Source organism: Vigna unguiculata, chromosome 5 (genome assembly GCF_004118075.2).
Source record: "Vigna unguiculata cultivar IT97K-499-35 chromosome 5, ASM411807v1, whole genome shotgun sequence".
Taxonomy (NCBI): Eukaryota; Viridiplantae; Streptophyta; class Magnoliopsida; order Fabales; family Fabaceae; genus Vigna; species Vigna unguiculata.
In genome coordinates this window covers 33,262,221-33,274,492 of record NC_040283.1, presented here as the reverse complement: position 1 = coordinate 33,274,492, position 12,272 = coordinate 33,262,221, and the positions used below count along the sequence as shown (strand labels likewise).

The 12,272-nt window shown below is 29.5% G+C and overlaps 2 protein-coding genes across 2 annotated transcripts; both read left to right on the top strand.

The window, feature by feature from the left end:
• The first annotated feature begins 492 nt into the window (after positions 1-492).
• Positions 493-1,115, top strand: LOC114184639 (probable sodium/metabolite cotransporter BASS1, chloroplastic). Its single transcript, XM_028071955.1, has one exon. The coding sequence runs from the start codon at positions 579-581 to the stop codon at positions 1,113-1,115; it is 537 nt and encodes a 178-aa protein (XP_027927756.1). The 5' UTR covers positions 493-578.
• A 1,848-nt stretch (positions 1,116-2,963) lies between these two features.
• On the top strand, positions 2,964-6,312 carry LOC114184638 (probable sodium/metabolite cotransporter BASS1, chloroplastic). The gene is made up of 6 exons (XM_028071954.1): positions 2,964-2,967; positions 4,127-4,220; positions 4,500-4,554; positions 5,275-5,358; positions 5,456-5,743; positions 6,032-6,312. Exons 1-6 carry the CDS (start codon positions 2,964-2,966, stop codon positions 6,170-6,172), a joined length of 666 nt encoding a protein of 221 aa, XP_027927755.1. The 3' UTR covers positions 6,173-6,312.
• The last annotated feature ends 5,960 nt before the right edge of the window (positions 6,313-12,272 follow it).

Here is a 12,272-nt window from a genome sequence, read left to right as displayed (position 1 = left end):
AAGTTGTTTGCATAAAACTTTCAACACATTATTCTTGAAGGAACGAGGAAGTATATAGTCTCTATAAGTATAAATAAAAATTTATTAAAGTTTGGCATGTATTATAAAATGTTTAAAACTATATAATCACAATCTTTTCAAAAGATGCATGTGTATGACACTTTGCATTTGTCAAGCACACTTTAAACCGTGCTTGTATATATTCAGTCACATATGTATACTATTAGGTTAGACTAGATACTTCACATTATTACATAGTCTAATTAATACACAGAAAATTACGTTTTACATTTGATTATAAATACACAATCAAAACCAAATACGAGGGTCAATTGAATTTCGATCTAACACTATATAATAAATGAAGCCATACTACTTATTATTAATTATCTTCATAAAAAAGTTAGTATTAACTATCAAAACTGTACATAAATATTTCTATTTCAACAATTGTATTATTCATTAAATATATTTGCTAACGTTAATCCGCAACTTTAAATAGTTGGGTTGTGCAACACTTTATTCATCATCCCAAACTTTCCTTGTTGGGTGTGGAACAAGCAACCCAGAGAAAGAAAATGCAAGCTTCAATGGCATGCAGTCTTCATGTACATGGATTTAATCCTCTGCAGTCCCACACCAACCATCTTCCTGAAACAACCCTTCGACTAAAACCTCCCTACTACGCTTTCACTCAACCCAGATCACCACCTTCTGGGATAACACTCAGGCGCAATTTCCAACCTCAACCACTGCTAAACCTTTGCACACCAAAAGTGTCCAGTTCCAAAGTGAGTCCACTTCGATGTGGCATTTTGTCGAACATGTACGGTGGAAAAGAAAATAGGGGTGTTGGGGAGTGGCTTGTGGTGGCTAGTGAGGTTCTTTCAACAGCATTTCCATTGTGGGTCTCAATTGGGTGTGTTGTGGGGTTGATGAAACCCAGTTTCTTCAATTGGGTCACTCCCAAGTTGACAATTATGGGACTCAACATCGTCATGCTTGGCATGGGCATGACTCTCTCCATTGATGATCTTCGTGGGGCACTTGCCATGCCTAAGCAAGTTCTCTATGCTTTTGCCCTTCAGTATTCGGTCAGTATCTGCACACAGTGATTATTTGGAGTTTTATCAGTTCATAATATGATTAGTATCATCCACTTAATTCTTCAACAACAGTTCATAATTACTACACTTTTAAACTGTTAAAACAGATATTAAATTCACTTATACATAATGATTTTACAGTTTTTGGCTTCGCGCCCTCTGTTATTTATTATATTTTAATGATTGAAATTTATTTATTTTTTAAATAGGCAAATTAAAATGACTAATTTTGAAACAAAAAAGTCGCAATAGTTTCGATTTTAGCTTTTTAATTATGATCTAATGGGTTTCATAATGAAATCTGATTCAATTGTTTGTTTAGTTTCAATTAAATTGGTTTTCGATTGTTTTTAAAGAGTGTATGATTGTTAAAGAAAATTATAAAATCCATAAATTAGCCTAACATGGTCAAACTCAAACATTAGATTTTGTAAATAACTCTCACCGTGTTTCTAAATATTGATTTAAATTCTGAGTTGGAGATAATTTTTTAAATTTTCAAAGAGCAAATACAAAGTAAATTTATAGTTCATACGAGTTCTGAAACATAAAGTGTCTAATTATGAAAAAAGCATTGAATGGTTTTAAAAATATATATCTTGAATAATTATTACAATAGATACACAGTACAATTAGTTTGGTTTGCATTATATCGGATTTTAATTCAGAAAAAAGATCATTTTTTTTAATACAGACATTTGTGATATTACGAATTTTTTTGCTTCAATTGTTACTGTTTGCATTAAATTGAATTGGTTCATGCATAAACCGTCTAAATTGAATTGCTTGATGAACCCCCAAATTTGACTATGAATTTGAGCTGCCTTTTAATTCAACAAAATTCCTTTTATTAGATTTTGTATTGTGTGATATTACCACGTAGTTATTATATTCAAAACTTTTGATAATAATAATTAATTAAAGAATATATATTTTTTGAAAAATCTTTTATTGTTTTACAATTTTATATTTTAATTATTATTTTTTAAATTTAAATAATTATTCATAATGAAAAATTATTTAGTTTAATAATTTTAATAACTATTTTCTGATTTTAAATAATTATTCATTATAAAAAAGTTATTTATTATTTATTATTTTAATAATTATTTTTTTAATTTTAAATAATTATTCACAATAAAAAATATTTACACAATATTATTTATTTTATCTATAATTATTTATATTTTTTATTTTTTCAATTTTATCTATTTAGTTATTATTTTTAAAATTTAAATAATTTATAGATATTTGAAAAAATACGAACACATGTATTCGACTAGTGTTGTACATGTGTGATAAGGTGTGATAATTAGGGATATCAATGACGCGTGTATAGTACGGGTAGTAGTTTCCCCATACCCTAACCGCTACATAAATATTCGCCCTATACCCGTATCTATATCCGTGCAGGTATTTGTTATGCGGGTATCCATATAATTTTTTAATATCTGCAGGTATTTACAAAAAAAATAAAAATAAATATTTAACGACATATTTTAATCATAAATTCAAATAAAATACAATATATAACATTCATAAATTTCAAATAAAGTCCGGATAACCCATTTAAATAGTATTGAATGACAGTTTACAAAGAAATAATATTGTTTAAACTAATTAATAAAAAAATAACTCATTCAAAATCAATATGTTAATATTTTAATCACATTTTTTTTATGTTTTTAAATTTAAATTAGAGTATAGCGGGTACGGGTATCCACGAGTACGGATACTATAATACCCATACCCACCCCGCTAACATGCAGATATAAAAAATACTCATACCCATTATCCACGAGTATCCATTTATAATATTCATTTCTCAACCGTTACGAATTTTATCTGTGAATGTCCATGGGTACAAATTTTTTTGACATCCCTAATGATAACGCCTATTATTATTATTATTATTATTATTGTTATTATTATTATTATTATTATTGTTATTATTATTATTATTATTATTATTATTATTATTATTATTATTATTATTATTATTATTATTATTATTATTATTATTACGGTTTGAGTGTGAATAGATAATTAAAGTACTTTAATTAAATATTTGTAATTAAATTATTCTATTGTCTGTCATTATTTTTACTTTTTATGATTATGTAAATATTAATCAAAGGCTAATTATACTTCCAAATATCAGTTGTCCATCTAAAAATGGAAACTCAATTAATTACTCATAAAAATTATTAAAAGTATCGTAAAATCAAATAAAACTAAAATTCCTATGCAAAATACATAGGTACGAAAATCTAGTTATTTGGAAAAAAACAAAAGGTTAAATAATTTTTTTTATTTTGTTTTTTATAATATCCTTTAGTTTCATTTCACTATTATAAATTATTTTATTGATACTATTTTTTAAAAAATGAGTCAATTTAATTTTTTTAATTATGTCAAATTTGTAATGAGATACGTGACATTTATTATTTATGTACAGTTTCATCATTGTTGTCAAAAGTCAATTTCGACAAATAACATATAGTTTGTCATTCATGTAACGTATTACTAACACTTTAACAAAATTAACTTATTTTTTTAAAAGATGTGAAAGCAAATTGAAAATATTTAAAATACATAAAAAAAAGTTTTACCAAAAACAATAAAAATAAAGAAACAAAAAATATATTTGAATTTATAACATATAAATGAATATAAATTTCATCTTACGGGTAAATCTTAAATTAGTGTTAAATTTAGCTTCTTATATTTGAATTATTCAAAATCTATTTTATCATCTATCAAATTATTATTGAATCACTTATTAATATTTAATATCATACTCAATAAATAAATATATATATATATATATATATATATATATATATATATATATATATATATATATATTAACAGGTTATACGAAAGATCACTCGTTATATGAAAGATCAAACATCAACTAAAATTTAGACATTTTTACAATATATAATCTTAAATTAGACTAAAATTGACTTCCTAGCAGTATTCTTGATATGTTTGTGTGAATTGCTAACCATTTTCAGGTGATGCCACTGACTGGAATTCTCATAAGCAAAATTTTCAATCTCCCACCACATTTTGCAGCAGGTTTAATATTAATTGGTGGCTGTCCAGGAGGTATATGAATTTTAATTTATCTGAAAAAAAAATCCAAGATAATATTATTAGAATTGTTTATATTTTGTGAAATTATTTATGCAGATTTTTCATAAAAAATGAAATGATTTTTAATTTTTTTTTTCTTGCAGCGGCTTCCAGTAACATCATCACGTATCTTTCACGGTATTATTATTTATGAAATTATGGATGAGTTATTGGAATGAATTAATAGTTGTGGGTTTGATTTGATGATAGATGAAGCAGAGATGACGCAATTAATGTGTTTATGTTTGACAGGGGAAATGTGGCGCTGTCTGTAATAATCACAACTGCGAGCACCTTAACTGCAACGGTCTGTACTTTATTACAATTGCAATTTGGTTTCCATTTTTGACCAAATTAAATGTAGGCAGGGCATTATATTATTGTAAGAATTATCAGAGTATATTTTTATCCTTATTTTATATAAAAATAGTGACAAAATTAACGAAAATTAAAACTTATTTAAATACAAAAATAAAATTATGATTGATATGGTAAAAGTTGACAAAATTTAAGGTAAAAAAATATTTTAACTTATAAAAATATTATAAAACACATATTTAGATAAGTTATTTACTTTTATAATCTTTATTTATGATTAAGGTCTTAAATTATTTATGAATAAAAAAAATTGTAAGACTCAAGTGATATATTGTCTGGCCCTAGAAAAAGACATAATACAATCAATTTTTCATTGTCAGACCAAGTTTTCTCATCAGCAGCCCCCTCTTGTAAAGCCTAATAACTTCAAATATTTTATCAATTTATTTTCGATTATTTTGCTTATAAATATTATTAAGAAATCAAGATAAAAATTAACGTACAAAAATATAAATTAATTTCACTGTAAATTAAAATTAACTTATTTATAAACTGTATAAAAATAATTTGTTTTTCACATTTTGTTTTTCGAAATTCTTACGATCAGTTTGTACAATTATACGGCATGTCTTCTATGTATACTTGCAATGTTGTACAATTATACATTTGATTTTGTTTCATGTTTAAAACTGAATATTAAATATTGCAGATGATGACTCCTTTTGTGACAGCAAAACTTGCTGGTAAATTTGTGACAGTGGATGCATCTGGGTTATTGGTTTCAACATTGCAAGTAAAAGCCTTAACTCTCTCATGTTAATCAATGTTGTCTTTGTTTAAAACTATGTTGCAAATGCTCTTTGTGATTGTTACTTTGTGTCTCTCAACAGGTTGTTCTTGTTCCTGTGCTGGCTGGTGCATTTCTGAATCAGTTTTTGAAACCAACTGTGAAAGTTGTCTCTCCGATGATGCCACCGTTTGCAGTAACAAGTGTGGCAATTTTATGTGGAAATGCTATTGCTCAGAGTTCTTCAGCAATCCTTGTGTGTGGTGGAGAAGTTATTTTAGCCACCTTTGTTCTTCATGCTTCTGGCTTTTTCTTTGGCTACGTTTTTGCAAGATTGATTGGGCTAGATTTGTCATCATCACGAACCATATCCACTCAGGTTGGCATGAAGGTATAAAGTTTATGTCCCTTTTAATAACATCTCAAGTTAATGAAAAATAATTGTCCATTACCATTTGTGAAGCATTAAGTCATATTATGTAATTTTTATTTTATAAATAGATTTTATAAAGATAATTAAGTTACGTTTAAATTCCATTTCCGATCGATCCTTCCTTAAAACACCATCAAATTCTTTCTTTACAAACTAATTTTATAAAAATAAATCAAGTTTAAATTCATCTTCTAGGAATAAAAACCATTTCATTTATGATGACTGTTATTTGATGGGATTTTGTAGAACTCAATTCTTGGGGTTGTTTTGGCAATGAAGCACTTTGGGGATCCCCTGGCTGCTGTACCTGCTGCTGTTTCAACTGTGTGTCAGTCAATCATTGGTAGCATCCTTGCACGAATTTGGAGAAACTCTGACCATGTTTAATCGCTGAGGGAAACTATCTTCCTGCATTCGCTTATGCTCATAACCCAAAGGAAAATCATGAGCACAAACCTTATGTTAGTAAGGAAAATAAAGACAGATAAGTGTTAGAAAATGTTTAATGGTGAGGGAATATTTACACATAATGGGAGGTGTATTCTCATGTTTTGAAATAAATCATGGTTCTATTATTTAAATAAGAATAATTATGTGTGATGATTTTTATATATTCCTAATTTAGAATTTAGTTTTCACATTTTAAATTATATATATTATTCACTAAAAAAAAGTTTTTTTATATGTTTATTATTTTATGTTCGTTATGTTTGGTCAAACATAATTGTGAAACACGTAAATTTATATTTGTTTATATTTTCGATGTAAATTTATTTTTTTATGGATTAAGATACTTAAATTTATGTTTATCGGTAGAACAACATATGTAAATTTATGTTTGTAGATGGAACATCATATGTAAATTTTTTAATTAGTTTATAAAAATTACGTTTATAACTAGAATAACAAACATTAATTTATTGCTATTAATGGAGTAATATACGTAAATTTATTTATTTTTTATTTATTTAAACTGATTCTTTTTTTTGCATAAAATCAAAAACATGAAAAATAAAAATTATTTATGCATCTCAAATATAACATTTCTCGTACATAATAAACATTTTCAAGTTAAAATTGTAACGTCCCATTTAATTAATACGTATAATTAAAAGAAACGCCACACATAAAATAGTATAATAACGCAGTCTTGGGGTTCTTAACACCACCCCTACAAAACTGGGCACACTATGATGCCAACAGAAATAGGATAACGTTTGACTAAAAGTATACAAATCCAAGAACAACGAATACATGGGCCATAGCCCTAACGAAAAGCCCAAAAGAAACTAAAGTCCAATCCACGCGGACTATGCAGCGAAATTGCCACCTCCCTGTTGTCCACGGGTGTTCCTCGTCTCTGCTCACACCAACAAGTTGATGATCATCGCAACAGAGAGTACCACACAGCAAAACACACAACAACAAAAGTAGGGTAAGCTAGAGCATAAAATCATTTCATCAATGGATTTAGATACATTTTCACAGTCCAGCATACATACATCGCACAAGCATGTTACGACCTTCCAAACAATACGCTACGACTCGACTCGACTCATCCGGATATATTTATATATATATATATATATATAACTTGGTCAGATTCAGCGGACACTTTGCTCACCCCCGAGCTATGTGTTACAAGTGTTTCATTGAATCAATTTCCCTCACCACAAGGTTAGCCCTTAATGAATTTCAGGCCTCCTGCTACTCTCACCACAGGATTCAGTCCGCTCTAAGTGAGACTAACTGGTCCCTTAGAGTGTCAAGATGCAGTCCTTACCTTGAATCCTTACCTAGTTATACAGATGGGGCACCACCATGGGCACCCACTAACAAGGGCCATGGAATTACGTCCCGACCACTGAAGCACGACCCTGAAAAGTCTCACCTAGAGACTCCAAGGAATTACGCATTGACACGAACTATATCGAAAATCAATCAACAAGGGAATACTCATCATGCATATAACCTCAGGTCCACCTTTATAACTCATACTCATTCGTATATCCCAGCGGGATCAACATCATCTCACTCCTCCTAGAGCACGACTACGGATTTGCATCATCACACCACAACCATGTCTCTTTTGTACCAACCCTCTCATTTAAGTTTCATACCCATCACATACCAAAATCATACATACAATTCAATATCTAAAGATTTTCATTCTCTTTACAAGTCTCATACTTTAATTAGGGCAGAATCATACCACAAACAGTTCACAACCATTAAACAGAGATAAACAGCGCGTCCCGCAGCGGGTCTCGCTCAAGCCAGAGACATTCGCTCAGGCGAGGGGAGTGCCCTCGCTCAAGCAGCAGGCTCTCGCTTAGGCTAGACTGCGTTGAGGAACCTGGGAGCTTCGCGAAGGCTCGCTTAGGCGAGGCCATCTCGCCTGAGCGAGATGGACTTTCGCACAAAACACCATCCACTCGCCTAGGCGAGTATTCGAGAGAAAAATCCTGGGTGAGGACCTGTAAATCTCGCTTAGGCGAGATGAGCCCGCCTGGGCGAAAATAACAGGTTTCCCCCACTATTTGACATCTGCAACTCCAAATACAACACATTTCCATACCAATCACACAAAACGAGTCCATATACATTCAATAATATTCTAAGCACGCACAGATAAACAAACCACACTCTTTATCATGCACACACGAATGGTCTAGCTTCCCGTACTTGGACTAGCCAAAGCTTTGACACTTGAACAGTGAAGAACAATAGCTCACGGGACAGCTTTGCGAGCTGAAAAACAGTGGACAGGTTCCGAAAACGAGCTCATTAGGAAGCTCTATCTGAGAACATACGGGAAAAACAAAAGAACAAAGAGTTTGAGTTAGGAGGAACTTACGCGGAACGGAAGAATGAGGCTGAGCTTGCTAAAGCTATGACGATTCCAAACCCTGGCAGAGGATGACGGCAGCTGCTCTAAGAGATGTGAGGGATCTGTTTTACAAAGAGTGGTTACTAGTTAGGGTTTTGGGGTACCTTAGGTCAAATTTTGAATTGGGCCAACCCCATGTAGGCCCAAAAGATTGGACAGCCTCTAAAATAAAATGGGCAGAAAATAATTGGGCCTTACAAAAATAAGTATCTATTAAATAGAAAAGATAATCTAACTTAAAATAAAAAGCTAATATTTGGATCATATCCTTCCTTGATATAGGTGATGGATTCTCAAACACATAAAACAATGATAGAGTAGAGTTTCTCAAATCACATAATTCATGCACATGTTATAAGTGTTTATCCTTATCCAGTTTTCATGAATTCCTGCCTGAATGATAAACTTATCCACTACATGATATGATACCCACATTCAAAGCAAGTAATTAATATGCTTATTACACTAAATAAATGATGAAAAAAATTAATATCATACAACCTCTACACAAAAGAATTAGACTTAAATACACATTTAGTCTTTATTTCGTCATTTTTATTCAATTTGTTCCTCATTTTGGTTTAGTGTTCAATTAGGTGATAATTTTCGTCATTTTTTGTCAATTTGGTCCTTTTTGTTAACGATGAATAATTAACAGTCACCACATGAAAATGTCTCATTAGTAACTCATCTTAGTGACGAAAAGTTGTTAGTTACTATAATGACTAATTTAGATATCAATTTACAAAGTAAAAAATTATTGGTTACTGAAATAGTTACTATTATAAATAAAAAATTATAATTGGTCACTAAATTGGTTTTTAAAATTAGGTACCATGGTATTGATTACCAAAGGAAACTGTTACTAAAAATTAGTTACCTAGGTTTTGGCTAATAAAATGACTTAGTTACTAAATTGGTCTCTAATTAATTAGTGACCAATTATAATTTTTAATTTTGTAAATTGATATCTAAATTGGTCACTATAGTGACTAACAACTTTTGGCCACTAAAATTTGTTAGGCTTAAATATACATTTGGTCCCTGTTTTTGTCAAAATTATTCAATTTGGTCCTTATTTTCGTTGTTTGTTCAATTTGGTCCTCATTTTTGTAAAATCGCATTCAATCGAGTCCTTTTGGCAAACAGTGTTAAAATTGTTAATAGCATAGTGACACGGTGTAACTGTTTGGGTTACGTGTCAAAATTTTGAATACATGATGACACACGTTGGCACAATGTTTCGTTAAAAAGAGATTAGGGAAAAAAGTTTGAATTACGTAAAAAGATAAAACATGGTAAAGTGAAAAAAATTAAAAAGTTTGAATTGAGGGTTTACTACAGCGAGAGTTGTCGTTGAGTGAAAAACTGAAATAGTGCATTCGAGAGCTCGAGAGATAAGGAAAAATTAGGCTTGGTGAGAAAGGGGAAAGTTAGGGTTCTTGGGTGGTGGAGTTTGTTGTTCATCAATTAGGGTTCGTGAAGAGGGGAAATTGCGCTTGGAGAGTGATTTACGATTGAAGCTTCGAGATTGCGCTTGGAGGTTGTCATTCGAGATTGGAGCGTCAACCAGGTTCATTCGAAGTTCTTGCCACTCGAAGCACTGCAACTTCTCCACATTTGCAAATGGGGATTAAACCCATACCCTTGGAACCACGAATATGAGACCCACCACAATTTGGTTGCCCCCAACTATTACAGCAAGAGGAGGAAGACGAATGGTGACGAGACATACCTCTCAAACACGAATTCCGAATCACCAATTGGATTGTGCACAAGTTTCTTGCTAGCCACAATTTTGCTTCAAACCTCTCAAACCCTAATTTCTTCCCCAAATCAATTTCACTAACTTTTAAACCTACAACGGCCATAAAATTTCATTGTGCCAACGTCACTGCAAAAAATTTGACACGTAACCCAGACAGTTCCACTATGTCATTGTTCCGTTAACAATTTTAACACCGTTTGCCAAAAGGACTCGATTGAATGCGATTTTACAAAAATGATGACCAAATTGAACAAACAACGAAAATAGGGACCAAATTGAATAATTTTGACAAAAATAAGGACCAAATGTATATTTAAGCCAATTTGTTACTAATGAGACATTTTCTTGTAATAAGTGCATGTCACGTGTCAACTCCTATTTTCTTTTTCTGTTTTTGTAATTTCTTTTTTGAAAAACTTAAATTTTAAAAAAATTGTCCATGTGTCAAGTCACTATTGTGCCACGTGTCAATGTTACTAACATGTGTCAGTTTGTGGTTATGTTATTCTTTTTTGTCAATTTAGACTTTATATTCGTTATTTTTGTTCAACTTAGTCTAATATTTTGTTAAAGTGGAACAATTTTGTTTCTTCTAAATTAAGACTAAATTTATTTTTTTATAAATATTATGCTAATATTTTTATTAAAATTGACATTTCTATTAATTATTTTTAAAATTCAATTATAAATTATTAGATTTAATTATTAAATAGAATATTTTATTTAAAATATTATTAAAATATAATTATTAAATATTATTAAAATATAATTATTAAATACTAACATTTCTAAAATTGACATTGAAATCTAAAACAATTAATATTTTTATTGTGTTTTAGATATTAAAACTTAAAATATTTTATATTTAAATGTTAATTTTAAAAATATTTGTATTTTAGAATATAATTATTAAAGGAAAACATTTAATAATTATATTTAACATTTAACAATTAATCTATAAATTATATTCAATTTATAATTAAATCTAATAATTTATAATTAAATTTAAAAATACTTAATAAAAATGTCAATTTTAGAAAAAAAATATTAGTTGTCTATAAAAAAATTAAATTTGGTCTCAATTTGAAAAGGATAAAATTATTTCATATTAACAAGAATTGAGACTAAATTGAACAAAAGTAACATATAGAGAATGAATTGAACAAAAAAACAAATATAGGGACTAAATTGAACAAAAGAAAATAACACACTCACAAACTGACACATGGAACTGACCTTGATACATGGCACAGTGGTAACTTGACTCATGCACAATTTTCTTTAAAATTTTAAAATTTTTAAAATTAAAAAGAAAATATATATATAAATTGACACGTGACATGCATTGTTCATTGACGTTAACTATTTAAACACCGTTAAAAAAAGGACTAAATTGACAAAAAATGACGAAAATTATGACCTAATTGAACACTAAAACAGAATGTGGACCCAATTGAACAAAAGCGACGAAAATAAATGTGTATTTAAGCCAAATAATTAATTTAAGGATTAAAAAATATATAACCTTAGGATATATAATTTGAACTTGCATTGTTTATTCCTTTGACATAAAATGTTTGTGCTAACCACAACTATGATTAAATTAAAGACACGTTAGTCATGACTGTTATATACAATTTTTGTAGTTTAAGTGAACTTTTATGTAGCTATTGTCCAAATAACCAAAGCATAATGGGCTTTTTACTTCATTCCTAAAGAGCCGAAGCGCAGTGGCTCTAAAATTTTTCAAAATTTTCACTATTTTAAAATTTTTAATTTGAATATAGAGGTTTAGGCTGCAGTCGCTTTGAAGTTCGTTAAATTAACAA